Genomic DNA, 17288 nt, shown 5'->3' with positions numbered 1-17288 from the left:
TTCAATCTAATTCAAGCAAACCCAGATACATAGAAGTTTAGTTAAATTGGAGAAAACAATCTTACCACTGGAGCAATGTTCTTGTGTTTGTCTCTTTCCTCTGGTACGAACGGAGTGAGTAGAAGAGCTTCAAGGTCGAAGAGAAAAAGAGCTTCGAGGTGAAAGAGAAGAAGACCTTCGAGGTCGAAGAGAAGAAGAGTTTTAAGGAGAAGAAGAGCTTCGAGGTCGAGGAGAAGAAGAAGAAATCGATTTTCTGTTTTTAATTTTTTCCCCAAATCGATTTTGACCTAGCTTTTTAAGTGTTATGGGCTGCCCATTGTCCATATCGTCCATCCATTTTTGTATGTGGGTAATAAAGTGGATCAAGATCATCTAGACCCGCTCCAAATATGGGCTTGTCCATGACCTGTCCATAATGAATTAGACATAGGCGGACCATTAGTAATGGAGAACATGCTAAGGTTGAAAGAATGGTGGAATCTTATCGAGACGGGGATCTCAAGACCGGAGAGAAACATGATCTTGTTCGGACCGCAAAGAACAGAGCTTGCAGAGATGAATCTGAAGGATCTCAAAGTGAAGAATTATCTATTTGCTTCAATGGATCAGATGATCCTTAAGACCATCGCTAAGAAAGACAACTCAAAGGACATATGGGATTCCATGAAGACAAAGTACCAAGGGAATCTCCAGGTTCAGAGTGCTCAACTACAGGGATTGAGGAGGAATTTTGAAGTGTTGGAGATGAGAGAAGAAGAAACAATCACGAAGTATTTCTCTCGTGTGATGGTGGTAGCTAATAACATGAGGGTGATGGCGGAAGATACGCCAGATGCAAAGGTTATTGAGAAGATCTTAAGAACGCTTGCAGAGAGATTCACGTATGTGGTTTGTACTATTGAGGAATCCATGGACATCAAGAAGCTCTTGGTGGATGAGTTGCAGAGTTCTCTCTTGGTGCATGAAAAGAATATGCGCAAAACAATGTGTGAGGAGCATGCTCTTAAGGTTGAGGGTCAAAGAAGAGGTCATGGAGGTTACCAAGGCCGAGGAAGAGCATACCGAGGCGGCTAATCTGGTAGAGGTGGTAGAGTTTGAGAAAATTTTGACAAAAGCAAGATAGAGTGCTCTAAGTGTCATAGAATTGGGCATTTCAAGAATGAGTGTCCAAGCTGGGAGAAGAATGCAAACTACACTGAGCTAGAATAAGCTGTGTTGCTGATGGCATACATTGAGCTGAACAAAGCAGAGGACAAGCATGTGTTGTTTCTTGACTCTGGTTGCAGCAATCACATGTGTGGTACCAAGGCGTGGTTCACAGAGTTTGACAATACGTTCCGTAAAAACATTAAACTCGGCAACAACAGGAGAATGGTGGTTGAAGGAAAATGTAATCTCCTGTTGAAGATCAATGGCCTAATTCAAGTTGTGTCTTCAGTGTACTATTTTCATTGATGATAAAGACATACTAAACCCATACAACTGGATCTGAATCGGAGTTAGAAGCAACTTCGTTGCTGGCGGAAGAGAGTGGAAGTAGAGGAGTTGCAGAGAAAGTGAAGGAGACAACGACAACGAAGTGATACATATCTAACTATTTGTGTAATTTACAAAATCTCCTGTGGCGCAGTTGGTTATTTTTTTTTTTTTGTTCTAGAAGTCTTTGGTTCGAATCTTCTTTTTTACATTTTTTTTTGTGTAAAAAAAAATTGAAACGACGTAGTTTTGAGGATATATATACAGACTTATACGGTTTGTTAAATATATAAACCCATACGATTGGATCTGAATTGGAGTTAGAAGCAACTTTGTTGCCGGCAGAAGAGAGTGGAAGCAGAAGAGTTGCAGAGAAAGTGAAGGAGACAACGACAACGAAGTGATACATATCTAATGATTTGTGTAATTTACAAAATCTCCCGTGGCGCAGTGGGTTATTTGTTTTTTGATTTGTTCTAGAAATCTTTGGTTCGAATCTTCTTTTTTGCATTTTTTTGTGTCAAAAAAACTCGAAACGACGTAGTTTTGAGGATATATATACAGACTTATACGGTTTGTTAAAGATATACACGTCTGAGGGTTACATTGCGGGTGACTTTTAAGATTATGGTATTGACTTGCACTTATTTGATTTGGAGGGTTGTAACACCCGCAAACCAAAACTGTGTGTTTTGGGGGAGGGTGTCGATCGACACCAAGAGGGTGTGATGGTGTGGAGGAGCAGACTTGGGAGCCTGAGGCGAGGATGAAAGCAAGGTTTAAGAAGTGGTATGAGAAGCAAGCCGCGACTTGAGCTTGTCTAGCCTGGTCCCATCTGTAATCCGTGGCTTGAGCGGGAATGGAGTATTCCAGCCCATCTCTCTTGTTTACTTGGTCGCTTGGGGTGGTTGGTTGTGCGACTAAGTAACAAGATGAGGTGGTGTTCGGGGTACGAAATTTCCGTGAAGCGGGGTTTTGGAGGAAAGTTTCCGGAAATAGAAGTTTCCAAAAGTGGAAAGTGCTAAAAATGGAAAGTTTTATGTGAGTTAGAATTTGTCCATTTTAGTGGTGGAGAGCCTTGGAGGGGCTTGTGTAGCCTTAGTGGTGGACTTTTGAGTCATTGTGCCCGTATGTGGCAGTCTTTTGAGACATTGTGTGGCCTTTGTGGCGGGCTGTTTAGCCAGTTGTGTGGCCTTTGTGGCGGGCTGTTTAGCCAGATGTTTGACCTTTGTGGCGGGCTGTTTAGCTAGTTGTGTGGCCTTTGTGGCAGGCTGTTTAGCCAGATATGTGGCCTTTGTGGTGGGCTGTTTAGCTAGTGTGGTCTTCGTGACGGTCCTTCGGGACAAATGGTCTTTGTGACGGTCCTTCGGGACGAGTGGCCTTGGTGGCGGTCCTGTTTAGGAAATTTGTTTGGCCTTGGTGGCAGTCTTGTTTAGGACATTTGTTTAGCCTTTGTGGCGGTCCTGTTGAGGACATTTATTTGGCTTTGGTGGCGGTCCTGTTTAGGACATTTGTTTGGCCTTCGTGGCGGCCCTTGTGGCATGTATATGATCATTGTGTGGTCATGAGGTATTCCAGTGAGGGGATATGTGGTTGGTAGGACATTGTGGTTTTTTACGCGAGCCACGGGAAGGAAACTTGGATAGGGATAGGACTCAGACGTGTTCAGAATTTTTTGCTCGCGACTCTTGGGGGACTTTGGTTCTCCTAGTACTACCATATTCTGAGACTTTGTGGCTTGGGATTATGGTTGGTATATCGACTTCAGATGACGATCCGGGGGTGCGCTGTAGGGTGGCAACCGAGAGACAAATATTGGACTTCCTTATATATATTGACATGCAGGATTAGGCCCGATGAGGAGCCAACATTATGGCATGCAGACTTAGGTCTGACGAGGAGCCAGTAAAAACTCAAGGTTTAGACCTATGGGTAAAAGAAAGTCCAAAAGTCGAGAGCAAATAATGCCTGGAGCATGACTTTCCGTAGATCGGTCGGAGGAGTGCAGGCCGTGGAGACGGTTGCACGAGAGTCCTTGGCTGATGGTTGTTCGAGATTCGAGGATGAATCTATGTTGGTGGGGGAGAATTATAATACCCGCAAACCAAAACTGTGCGTTTTGGGGGAGGGTGTCGATCGACGCCAAGGGGGTGTCAGTCGACACCATTGTTTTCTGGTTCGACCAGTTCGATTTAATTATCGATTTGGACCGGTTTGGTTTAAGGAAACCATTGAACCGAGATATAAAAGGGAGAAATCGACCTAAGGTCGTGTTATGTTTTTGTCTCACGCCGCTTTGAGAGAAAACAAAGAGAAAGTGTGTTCTTGAGCTTTTTGGTGATTTCTGGGTGATTGGTTGGCTTTTCTTGGGAGATTTGAAGCTAGGAAGAAGCTAGAAGGTTGCTGGGAGTGTGGGATTCGTCATTGTTTGTCAGATTCTTCCTGCAGTGAGGTGAGTGCATGACCATGGCTAATCTAAGCATGTGATTCCTTGTTCTTGCTTGTTTGTTGCTGTGTTTGTGTGTTTTTCTTGTTGGGATTGATTGCTACAGGTTCCTACGGATGTATAAGGCTTGGGTCTCGAGTATTGGACGATTTGGTGAAGTTTGGAAGCGAGATTTGACTCTCAGCTTCGCGGTTGCAGAGGGAGTGTCGATCGACACCAATTGGTTTCCGTCGACACTAGTGAAGCAGCATCGATCGACACTGTGGGGTAGTGTCGGTCGACACCATGAGCCAGTGTAGGGTCGACACTTGGCTGGTGTCGGTCGACACCTCCCTTCCAGCGAGTTGATGTTTGTTTTCCTGGTTTGTATGCTTTGTTTGTTGATTGTTTGGAACATTAGAATTACTGTTGCTTGTGTGTATAGCCCAGTAGATGGGAGGATTGCCTCATTGGGTGTTTATAAAATACTCATGCATCTCAATTTGTGTTTGTGGTGCAGGTAAAGGCAAAGTGTGATCGTGGAATCAATGAAGAGGAGGATGTTCTAGGGACTCGATTGGATGTTGTCTGGCATTGCTAGGTTCCTAGAGTTGGGTCATTAGAAGTATTGCTAGGTTGTTGGTTATGTGATTCTTGTTGGTTGGATATTGTTATGTTATAATTATTAGATTATTATTGGATATTTATTGGATATTGGTGTGGTTATTTCTGCTGTTGATTGTGATTGTGGTTAGGTGGCTAGTGGGTATGAGACCACCAATTGTAGTTTATTTATTTATTTATTTATTATTATTATTATTATTATTTTTTTTTTCAAAAGTCGGGTCGATTCATAGGTCAACTTGCAAAAAAAATTACTTTGAGATATTTTTTTCACAAAACCCTATATATATAATTTATTTATGAATTAGTTATGATTTTTTCTTGCTTCAAAGTTCAAACAATTAAGAAGATTCGAAATTGGGATTTTCTTTTTGGTATGTGTTTAACAACGTAAACTAAATATCAATTAGTTTATTTATTATACACATGTTACCATCAAGAAGACCTCTTTTCCAAAAAACTGATGCTGCATTACGTGATTCACATTTCTCAAATTAAGTTGGCGATCATATGATTTAAAGTTGATTAAAATAAAATGCTTTTAATAAAAATATAATTAATTTTTAATCATCAAATATTTGTTTTGTAGTTAGTAGGTAATTACTAATTTTTTTAATCACTTCTTTAGACACCATTTGTTTCATTGCTTACGAAGAATTGAGTCTATTGACTGAAATCAAATTTCTGATTTTGTTTCCATGTTGTAAAAATTTTGTTACCATGGGACCAATTTTATTAGTTTAATTAGAATCTACGATTATAAATTTAATACTGTTACTATTTTTTTTCTTGAATAAATATAAAAATATATTTAACCGAAAAAACCTTTTTTATGCATCTTTATTTTACTAGAAATCTAAATTGAAAGTATATAACAAAATACACTTTATTTGTGGGACCAAATATGAAGATCAGCGGTATACTTGTGTGATCTATTATATTAAAGCACAAGTGAAAACATCACATGTTCATTCTCAGGCACGGATTACTATTTTGTCATTAATGAAAGTGTCTCTGACGTTGAAATATTTTGCCCCTAGATGTAAATTTACCTATTTTTGCATTAAAAACAAATAGAAAAATCGACAGAATAATCTAATTACACAAAAAGTTATTTGCAAAACTAGAATTTGCTAAATTAATCCCTATATTTTCTGGAAAACACCCTTTTTACAACTATAGTTCTGTTTTATACTACAAATTCTACAGATTTGAGATAATTAATGGGCTTAGATTGTTTATAGATAGATCGATGTTAATCTAAATATTAATGGCTTCTGCAGGAAAAAAAAACCCGATAACAATACACCTCCTTACTAGAAACCCTAAAAAAATAGGTCATTTACAACTATAAATACAATGCTATAGTTTGCTTTCACCATAACTCAACAAAGAAAGAAAAAAAAACTCTCTTCTCTTGAATTTATAGTTTTATCAATTTCTATAATTCTTTCATCATGTTCTCAAATTTATATTTCTATTCCGATCTTGCTGTTTTTTATGATTCATCGACTGATCCTATTTATTTTCCTGTTCATATAGTGCTTTCTTGGAAAGCAAGATCCACAAATTATAACGCTTTAGTTGTTGTTGGTTTATCTTTCAGAAAATGTATAATATTGTGCTTTTTTGGTTGAGGTTTTAAATTTAATTCTTTTATTATGTTCTCAAATTTATATTAACATTTTATAAAATAGAAATTTTCTTTAATCGATTATTTATTATATATTCTTATAATTATCTTCCATCTTTTTAAAGAGAGATATTGCATATGGATCTTATTATTCTTTTATTTTCCTGTTAATATAATAGATAATAGCTATTTGACGTAGGTATCATGGACCAGATGAATCGATCGACAAATTTGTTTCTAATTACTAATTAGTATCATGTATTATTTTATATAATTGGAAATTTGGAATGATCAACGTGTTAAATTATTTCTAATCATTATAATTTCTTTTTCATAATTTGATTTTACTTAGATTGCCATATTTGCAGGAAAATTATGATCGTTAATAGCCATGCATATTTTTGGGTATGTGGAAATTGTTTAATTTCATTCAGATTATTTAAATAATCATGTTATATAATTATTGGGAATAGAGAATAATTCCATGTTTTACCTAAAGAATACTATAATGACGATGGTCTTGAGGATGATGTTATGATTCCTTCGACGACTACAAGAACTAAATTTTCGGATTGGATTATATTCAATACACAAGCTCCTAAAGCCAAAAAAATCACTTATGCTGAAATTCCAATTCCATCTGTTTGGTATCATGAAGTGATGATATGGAAGCCAAGATCAAAGAAAAGACATTTTTTTCACCCTATAATATTCCTATAACATTTGTTCCTTTAATTTATTTTTTCTTTATTTAAATATAATAATAATCTAATTATTAATAAATTGATCTTTGATCTTTAAAAATATTACACTTTTTATGACTTTTTTTTTATAATAGAATCGTCATTTTTAATAAATATTGAGTTTGTGAAAATATTTATTCGTAAACGTTTCTGAAAAAATTTAATTTATTTTATAATAGATTTATAAATTATACATAAATGAATGATAGAATAATAGTGTATATCTTCAAACTTATGTAATTTCCTAAATTTAAAATGACAAATATGTAAGAACGTTTTATTATATTACCTTTATTTGTAAAAATCATACTCGCCAAAGATAAAACTTACGATTTATTAAAAATTTACAAATTTGAAATAATAAAGATGGAAATAATTATTGTTTGAAAGAAAAAATAACATATCTCAATTAATATATATATATATATATATATATATATATATATAATTAGTTAAAAGGATGATTATCTTCATGAGTATATTTATTATGAACTTTAAGTGATAAAGATGAAAATGAATATATTTTGGTTATCTTTTAAATAAAATAAAAAGATATTTATCAGAATTTTACATAATCGATACGATTAAGATGTAAATAAGTATTGTTTAAATAAGTAAGTTAACATATATAAGAGATATATATGTTATATATTTACACATATCTATTATTATAAATACATAAATTTTATATTATTAATTAATTTTATAAATTTAGGAATATATAGCAATCTCTAAGGTTATATATATAGACGTCGGTTATAGTATATGATTAATACCCAACTCTCGAATATATTCTAAGGTTCTTAAAAGTTTCTCTTCATTCAATGCTTTTATATGTTTGACAGTCTAATTTTGATTATAATTACTGGATTTGTTTAGTGCAGGTTATATTATGGTCATGTATTCTCCAACTGATCATGTTTCACGTTTAAATCCTTCAAAATACGAATGGAAACTCCGGGTTAGAATCTTGTGTTTATTGGAAGAAAAATCTCTCCAACTTGGTTCAACCAATCGGTCAACTATTGTGAATATGCCTAAATCAGACGATTCTTTGATAGATAATAATGAGAATATGCTTCTCAGAGATGAGAGAAACTATAACCGTGATGACCAAAAAGGATTTCGATAGGTTCTTAAGTATGTCAACCGATGAGCAAAAAAATGTCTACCTAGAAATAATTGATGTTGTGTATCAAAACAAGGGAGGTATGTTTTTTGTTCATGGATTTGGTGGTACTGGAAAAACATTCTTGTGGAGTATTCTTGGCGATGATATTTGATCTATGGATGATATTGTTCTTAATGTTGCATCAAGTGGTATACCTGCTTTACTTATAGAAGGTGGTCGGACAGCTCATTCTAGATTTAGTATACCCATCAATCTGGACGAATATACAACGTGTTCAATAGATGGTCAATCCCATCTCACCTAGTTAATTAAAGAAGCAAAGCTCATTATATTGGATGAGGCTCCAATGATGAATATATTTTGTTTCGAAACGTTGGATAGGAGTATGCGAGATATTATGAAATGTGATCGAGTTTTTGAGGTAATGTTTTTGTTTTAGGGGGTGATTTTAGACAGATTCTACCGGTTGTGCCAGAGGTTGGTAGAGTTGGGACAGATTTAGCCTCTATAAACTCATTGTTTCTTTGGGATAGTTGTAGAGTACTTCAGCTTACACAAAACATGAGACTTTGTAGGGCAGATAATAGTCAAGATGCGGATGCTCTCTCTACATTTTCAAAATGGCTACTCGATATTGGGGATGGCAAAATCAACGAGCCTAACAATGGAGAGGTCGAAATTGAAATACCCGCGGATTTATTAATTATGGGATGTGACGATCCTGTAAAAGCAATTGTTAAAGAGATCTATGGTAATTCGTTTGCAAGAAGGACCGATGCAAAAATCTTTTGCAAAAGAGCTATTCTGAGTCCAAGAAATGATGACGTTGATAAGATAAATCAATATATGCTCTCACAACTTCCAGGTATATTAAGAGTTCATTTTTGTATACAAAATTCAATATAAACGTTTTCTTATTTTGGTTTAATTATATCCAGGAGAAGAGAGACAATATTTGAGTTCAGATAGTATTGAGACTTCCGATACAAGTGCTTACGACAATATGATCTACACTCAGGAATTCTTAAACAGTATTCACGTTTCTGGATTACCTAACCATGATCTGACGTTGATAACGGGAGCACCTATCATGTTGCTTAGGAATATTGATCCTAAGGGAGGTTTATGCAATGGTACGAGACTGATTGTCACTCAAATGGCTAATCATGTTATTGAAGTAAGGATTGTAACAGATAAAAAAAACGTTAATGATAAAGTTCTTATCCCTAGGATGTTTGTGACTCCACCGGATGCAAAGTTTCCCTTTCGTATGAGGCGTCGTCAGTTTCCCGTTGCTCTTGCATTTGTGATCACTATAAACAAAAGCCAAGGTTAGACGTTGGAACATGTTGGATTGTTTCTATCCAAGCCTGTATTTACACATGGACAACTATACGTTGCATTCTCTAGAGTGACAAGCAGAAAAAGATTAAAGATTTTGATTACAGATGAAGAAGGAAAATGTCAAAACAAAACCCTTAATGTGGTTTTCAAAGAAATATCTGAAAATATATAATTTTCTTTTAAGCATCTAATATCTACTATAATGTTTCATCTCATACATTTGTTATCCGATTCTCAGAGTTTTTTTCCTTAATAATATTATCTTTTTCATATCAAAATCTAAATCTTAAGTTTTAAAAAATGAAAACGTGAAAACATCTTCAATATGTTAGCACAAATTTTATGTTGGACATGCAAGGGTGACAAACCTTATATTAAAATTGTATTTATTTAAATAATATTTAACAATTTAATAGTCATATCAAATCTGAGACACTAAAACGATTAAGACAGAACGTTTAATTGTGACTCTTTGTATTCTTACAAATCTCAATTCCCTTTTTCTTTTTCGATAATAGAGAAGAAACAAGAAAAAACCTAATTTGAAAAAGTCATGAGATTTGATTATATTGCTGAACTTCGTCCCGGAAGAACTAATTGGTATATCCACGCCAAAGTCTTATATTCTTGGAGAATCAACGAGTTCTTCACGAAACAAGTTCTGCTACTTGTGGATGAAAAGGTTAGTGTCGTTAATTGAACAAGATGTTTTACTTAAATTTCAAAATTCAACAGTTCTTAATTATATATAAGGCTTCTTACACAATTGTATATAATTGTGAAGGGTGACACAATCGAAGCTGCTTTTCTACCAAATACACTCGCTAAACTCCGAAAATATATCGACAATGGTGAGTAGTATGATATTAGAAGTTTCAAAGTTATCAATCCAACCCTGAAGGAGAGGAATACTCATCATCCTTATCAAATAAAATTTACGGATGATACAACGATGAAGCTGCTCCAACCATTGAGTCCAAATACTTACTTTTGGTTTGAGGATTTAGATGATATATATCGTTGAAGAATGAATCATCCCATCTCTTTCGGTAAGTGTTTCTTTAATAAATTTATATTGTTATGGTACAATCCGTAAATATAGTTAATTGTATCTTTGTGTTCAGAAATCTTTAATCTTTTTAGGTATTTTGTAACTTTCTGTATTGGTCCCTTCCATATGAAAGTACAAATTAAACTTTTACCAAAAATAGATATGCAACACTTTGGAAAGCTAAATTATGTCTTCTTCTCGAATTAGATGTTTGTGAGTGTATAATAGATGTGGAAGACAAATGAAGACATGAGAGTGCCAATAATAGTAATGAAGTTGTCATCACGCTGTTAAATGGCAGGTAAAGGACATTTACTCTATCTTTAAGACACTTACATTTTCAAGTGCTCTCTGTTAAGATTTTTAAAATTTGTTAAACGTGTAGGAATGAAACTTTGAAGTGTCGTGCCAAAGACAATTACGCTTCTCAATTCATGTATTCATGGGAATCAAATGGTTGCCATCTCATATATAAATCAGAACATGTGTTTTGTGTAATGCGGTTTATGAAGATCGGAGAATATGAAGATATGTAACATAAAATAGTTTTGATATAATCATCAAAAGGTAATCATTATATTCACTTCAAATTGTAGATGTCTATAGGTGCACCATGTATTAAAACACATTGGCCTCTTCGAAGATCTTTATAAAACTAGAGTTCAAAGGACTGGAGCATCACAAAGCTATGTAAGATGTTATTATGTACATAAAAATCAAGTTGTCTATGATGTTAAAGTAAAATTGTTTATTACACTTTATATATTTACATGTCTGAATTCACAGGGCGTTATTACATAAATCATGTGATGGAGCATCAAGGTGAAAGCTCAGGAACTCAGATGTAAACAATGGAGCCTTGAAAATCTTTTTTTTATATATATTTGAATGTCTAAAAATTCTAAATGTTTGTACTAACCGCTACTTGAAATCCAAATATGGATTACGCTCATCTTTATTTTGTAACTGAGATAACACATTATAATATTGATCTTTTGGAATTTGCTTATGCTTAAGAAAATTTTGAATTTACTTATTGAATCTTAATATCTATTTACTACAGTTTAATTGTTTATTTATAAGACTTAACTAATATTTTACATTGAGAATATTTTGGATCTTTAGAAAGTAAACCCTTTTGTTTATGTGCAAATACAAAAAGTTCTTGACAATCAAATAAAACATTATAAACTTTTTTTAAAAGATAAAACACCATATTTTAAAATATTAATTATTACATATTAAATAAGAAAAAACAGCATATACTAAAGTATCAAAACCATTTTTCTTAAGATCTTATTACCGCGCTTACGCGTTGATACCTTCCTAGTTAATTATTAAAGGAATGCAGTGAATAACAAAAAAACTTTATAATTTAACTACTAACTATTCTAACCGCATACAATATATATTATATATTATATAATAATTATAAATCTAACCTTTGTCACCACCCTCTATCAATACCATCATTACCGGCCAACTCTTGCGATCACCACCTCCTACCAACTCCGATGACCATCAACTCTGGCAGCCACCACCTTCGATTATCTCCGGCCATTTCCGGCCATCTTTTCTGGTCGTCAGCCGCCGGCTATCACTATCACCAACCACCATCATCAAACAAGGTAATTTTTTCTACTTTTAATTTTATTTTTCTAATTTTTTCAAATAACATGCTATATTTTTAATTCAATAATTGAATTTGGTTTTAATTTTCAACCATTGAATCACAGCAGGCTGGTGCATTAGCCAAATCCTTACATTCGTAATAAGCGGGACTCGATCTCTGATGTGATGGTGTATTGTGCATTAAGGACTTACCATTGACCACTGCACTAAAATCATTTCACATAATTGAATTTGGTTATTAGGCAAATTGACCCTAATTATTATGGAGCAGACCCAAAAAACACGAAGACCTGGCTGAGCTTGAACAATATTTTTTCTAATGGTGGGGGATAAACAGCATGCAGCCGTACACTCGTCGGAACATGTTCGTCGCGTCCGCCACATCTCCCACGTATGATCTCATCTGTTTTCTGTCGCCACGTCTTATAATTACAGTAAAACCTTTGTAAAACAATTTTGTTTTTCGTTACAAACATTTTATCTTTAGCATGTACATAATTGGCCAAAGTCTTTCGAAACTCATCATTTTCTCAGTTCGAATGTGACCATGATCCCATTATATTACGATCTAATCAACTGATATATAGCTTATCAATAACAAAAAAAAAATATTATAATTTTGTTGACAAATAGCGTATCCATCCGCAAAGATGACATCTACAAAAAATGGTTTAGTTTTTTTTTGTTTTTTTTTTTTTCTCAAGAGGAATATATTGTATTAAACATATCAAGGCATACATGGGCCAAAGAAAGCCCTTTCAAAATGCAAGACTACAGAAAAGGTTCAGGTCCAAATAGACCAACAGAGGTTTCCTACAGAAGAAGAAATTAGATTTTGTCTCGATCTCAAACCACGTGTCTACGATTGGAGAAAGACCAATACACGTGTCAGATGAGTAGTCTAAAGCGAACCGACTTCATCCTTCGATTTCCAAGCACCGATTCCGGTGAAAGAACCACCGTTGATAATACTATCAAACAAAGATTCTTCTGTTTTTTCACCGGTAAAAAGCAACCGAGGCTCCAAGTAAAACATTAACGGCTTAAGGCAATGTTAATAAGCGACGGAATCAACTTCTTTTCTTCAACTTAAAACTCAAATCTCTGTAATTATTCCTTCAAATCGAAGCTCAAAAGAGAGTAGGTCGAATAAAAAGCTTTAGAAAGCAAGATTGCTTTCACTGGTATCACCAACACCTCCCAATGAGAATTATTAAAAGGAAAACAGAAAAAGCAACGAAAACCGGATCAAACACCGGCACAAAACAGAAAACCAGCCAAGACTGCTGTAGAAGCCAGTCGATGCTGGAAAGGAGGCGGATAAACCGGACAGCGAGGGTAGAACACGGCAACGGAAAAACCATGTTTACGGTGATACCAGACTTCATCCGAACACAAAAACCGATAAAACATGTCGGACGGCGAGGGTAGAACAGCTAGATGGAATCACGAGAACACGGCAACGGAAAGCCATGTTTACAGCGATACCGGACTTCATCCGGACATAAAAACCGACAAAACATGTCGGACGGTGATCAAAGATAAGAGCCTCTCTCTCTGAAAAATATTAGAGAGAGAAGAAAGAGAGAGGTTTGGTAGATGATTGAGCCATCTCTTTATCTTGTTGCATATAATCTTAATTTGTTTTTTTTTTTTTTTTTTTTTTTTTTTGTTATATATATATATAAATTGTATACAAATAAATACATAAAAGATTTGTCCTGTTGCTAATGCATGTGCCTATCTCAAAGATGATGTGTAAGAAACATGCACAAGAATAAGCCATGCAAATTGAAATGTGTCAACTCCGTTCATTGATACGGTTTCTTTATTACAGCGTGAATCCAAAATTTATTTTCCGATGAAGACATATAAGTAGCGTTTTAAGTGAAGTGTAAAACTAATGTACATAGTCGATTCTACAAACCTGGTTCAATTCTTAATAAATTTATTCTCAACAACTTTTAATAACCAAAATTTAAATAAAATATCCTATAAATAGCAAGCTTCACATAACACAAGTGAGAAACCACAAAAAGTAAGTAAGAAAAATAACACAAAATGGATCGAGTCTCTTCTCTTCTTTCTTTCTCCTTAACACTTCTGATATTTTTCCATGGCTACACAGCTCAGCAGTTTCCAAACGAGTGCCAGCTCGACCAGCTCAATGCCCTCGAGCCATCACACGTACTGAAGAGTGAGGCTGGTCGCATCGAGGTGTGGGACCACCACGCTCCACAGCTCCAATGCTCAGGCGTCTCCTTCGCACGTTATATCATCGAGTCTAAGGGTCTCTACTTGCCCTCTTTCGTTAACACCGCAAAGCTCTCCTTCGTGGCTCAAGGTACGTACAATTCTTTCTATTTCGAGATTCGAATTTGTGACTCTATGTAAATTATTCTCAAGCACATGCCTAATATAATATTCTCTAGGATAACTTTTAACTAAATCTATGTAAATTATTTGATACACTATATATAGGAAGAGGTCTTATGGGAAAAGTGATCCCGGGATGCGCCGAGACATTCCAAGACTCATCAGTGTTCCAACCACGCCAAGGCAGACAGTTCGAGGGTCAGGGTGAAGAAGGTCAAAGCCAAAGGTTCCATGACATGCACCAGAAAGTGGAGCACATAAGGAGCGGTGACACCATTGCCACAACACCCGGCGTAGCACAGTGGTTCTACAACGACGGACAGCAACCACTTGTCATCGTCAGCGTCTTTGATCTAGCCAGTCATCAGAACCAGCTCGACCGCAACCCAAGGGTACATATAAACCAAAACCTCAAAAAAATATCATTATCTAGTCACAAAATAACAGAAAGTGATGTGGTTTTTTTTGGTGTGTGTTATGAAGCCATTTTACTTAGCTGGAAACAACCCACAAGGCCAAGAATGGCTACAAGGACGAAGGCAACAGCCACAAAAGAACATTTTCAGTGGGTTCGGACCCGAGGTTATTGCTCAAGCTTTGAAGATCGATCTTCAGACAGCGCAACAACTTCAGAACCAAGATGACAACCGTGGAAACATTGTCCGAGTACAAGGTCCATTCGGTGTCATTAGGCCACCTTTGAGGGGCCAGAGACCTCAGGAGGAGGAAGAAGAAAGAGTAGGTAACGGTTTAGAGGAGACCATATGCAGTGCCAGGTCCGTTGATAACCTCGATGACCCTTCTCGTGCTGACGTGTACAAGCCACAGCTCGGCTACATCAGCACTCTAAACAGTTACGATCTCCCCATCCTTCGCTTCATCCGTCTCTCAGCCCTCCGTGGATCTATCCGTCAAGTAAGTTAAAAAATGTTATATATATTATTATCTAACTAAGCTAAAGCCAAAGTAACTTTTGCATGCATATGAATGAGGGTGGACATTTTGATTCGGTTCGCTATAATATGTCCATTTCTACATTTAAACATGACTCTTGAAACGTGTGTGGGTGTAGAACGCAATGGTGCTTCCACAGTGGAACGCAAACGCCAACTCGGTTCTTTACGTTACAGACGGGGAAGCCCAAGTACAGATCGTAAACGACAACGGTGACAGAGTGTTCGACGGACAAGTCTCTCAAGGACAGCTTATTGTCGTACCTCAGGGTTTCTCCGTGGTGAAACGCGCAACAAGCGACCAGTTCCGGTGGGTCGAGTTCAAAACAAACGCAAACGCACAAATCAACACTCTTGCGGGACGAACCTCAGTGTTGAGAGGTTTACCATTGGCGGTCATAACCAATGGATTCCAAATCTCACACGAAGAGGCAAAGAGGGTTAAGTTCAACACACTCGAAACCACTTTGACACACAGCAGTGGCCCAGCTAGCTACGGAAGGCCAAGGGTGGCTACAGCTTAGGAGCTTAAATCTGCGGTGTGTTTAATAGTGAGCCTATACTGTAAAAGGAAGTTAAATAGTAGTAATAGTAATAATGTACCAAAATGTAACTGGTTTTGTTGAGGTTTTTTACGTTTCTGAATAAAATCTCTTTTTGTCTTTCTCAATTGTCTTCTATTTTACCACTGTTTAATTTTTTATAACCTTCATAGTTTACATGTTACCCGTAATTGATTGAAGTCTTGGAAACTTAACATTTTCTCCAGTTCGAGTACGTGTCTGTTAAATTACGATCTTGTGAAAAGTAAAATCAAAATCAAAAATCAAATGTAAGATATGTATGGAGGTGTTCAACGTAATAGTATACGGTTTATGTACGATGTAATTTGAAATGTAGAGGTAAAAGATGTTGTTCGTAACGGGAGATTGTGATTTGTGTGGGTACAATAAGTTGATTGTGGGACACTAGCTCGGTCCCAGGGTCAGATCTATTGTGGCTTCTGGAAAACTTCGATTTTAGGAAATATAGTTGTATATATAATTCTTTTTTAAAAAAAAAACTGATTTAACTATCTATATCACTAACAGCACCTCTATCAGTTATATTTGATGAGTATATACAGAATTTTCTATAATTAATTTTAATATTATTTAATTGTAGAGTACCAAAAAATATGTCTTAAATGTCTACTTGAAGACATTTTTATTCACTTTGGACACTTTTGAACAATCTAAAAATACTTAATTAAATAACACTCACAACAAAATAACCAATGGAGATGGTCTAAAGAACACTTATATTTTTGGCTAAATATCTTTAGAAGTATTCATAGTTAAGTGTGTTTGAGATATAGCAATTTATTTTGCCAAACAAAAAAAAGTAGAGCAATTTCTGGACGTGAATTACACTATACATATGGATGGAACAATTGCAAATAGAAAAAAAAAAAAAAAAAACAAGTTATCCTACATATCAAAATGGTCAAACTTTGGCCCACTTTGATCCACAGTTTTTTTTTTCTGGCAACCAACTTGATCCTTAATTCATCGCTTGTAAAAGTATAAATTAATCTGTAAAGCATAAACTGTTAAATGCTGATGATAATTATTGAAGCTTTGTACCAAAATGCTACCAAAATGCTTGAAACATTGTAAATCTCATATTTGCTATCACCAAATATAACTGTCCCAAGACAGAGAATTTGGCTAGTCATTTAGAAGCAAAGAGAAGATGTAATTGAAGAGGGTTGCTTGCTAAGTAATAAAAAACCGCAACCAAATAAATTTTTAGATTTTTAATTATATGTACGATAAGCAAGTTTGATATACTCTTCTTCATAATAATTATATCATTTAATAACTTATTATTTATGTAGATGTCAAAGTTACTTATTAA

At 35.3% G+C, this 17288-nt stretch overlaps 2 protein-coding genes across 3 annotated transcripts; both read left to right on the top strand.

Annotated features, from left to right (window-relative positions):
- Positions 1-1221: 1221 nt before the first annotated feature.
- LOC147919628 (uncharacterized) lies at positions 1222-9369 on the top strand. Its single transcript, XM_087504029.1, has 5 exons — positions 1222-1390; positions 7786-7862; positions 7963-8110; positions 8473-8898; positions 8972-9369. The coding sequence occupies exons 1-5, from the start codon at positions 1222-1224 to the stop codon at positions 9367-9369; spliced, it is 1218 nt and encodes a 405-aa protein (XP_087360155.1).
- A 4521-nt stretch (positions 9370-13890) lies between these two features.
- Positions 13891-16059, top strand: LOC147919627 (12S seed storage protein CRA1-like). Of its 2 annotated transcripts, XM_087505097.1 has the most exons (5): positions 13891-14098; positions 14189-14404; positions 14542-14828; positions 14920-15351; positions 15509-16059. In XM_087505097.1, the coding sequence occupies exons 3-5, from the start codon at positions 14553-14555 to the stop codon at positions 15911-15913; spliced, it is 1113 nt and encodes a 370-aa protein (XP_087361223.1). In that variant the 5' UTR covers positions 13891-14098; positions 14189-14404; positions 14542-14552; the 3' UTR covers positions 15914-16059. The 2 variants fall into 2 exon arrangements, with proteins under 2 accessions (XP_087361223.1, XP_087361222.1); XM_087505096.1 differs by having other exon boundaries at positions 13921-14404.
- The last annotated feature ends 1229 nt before the right edge of the window (positions 16060-17288 follow it).

Source organism: Camelina sativa, chromosome 20 (genome assembly GCF_030686135.1).
Source record: "Camelina sativa cultivar CO46 ecotype springtype chromosome 20, ASM3068613v1".
NCBI classification, from domain to species: Eukaryota; Viridiplantae; Streptophyta; class Magnoliopsida; order Brassicales; family Brassicaceae; genus Camelina; species Camelina sativa.
Note: the sequence above shows the minus strand (reverse complement) of the source record. Positions and strands in the feature narration are given on the sequence as shown.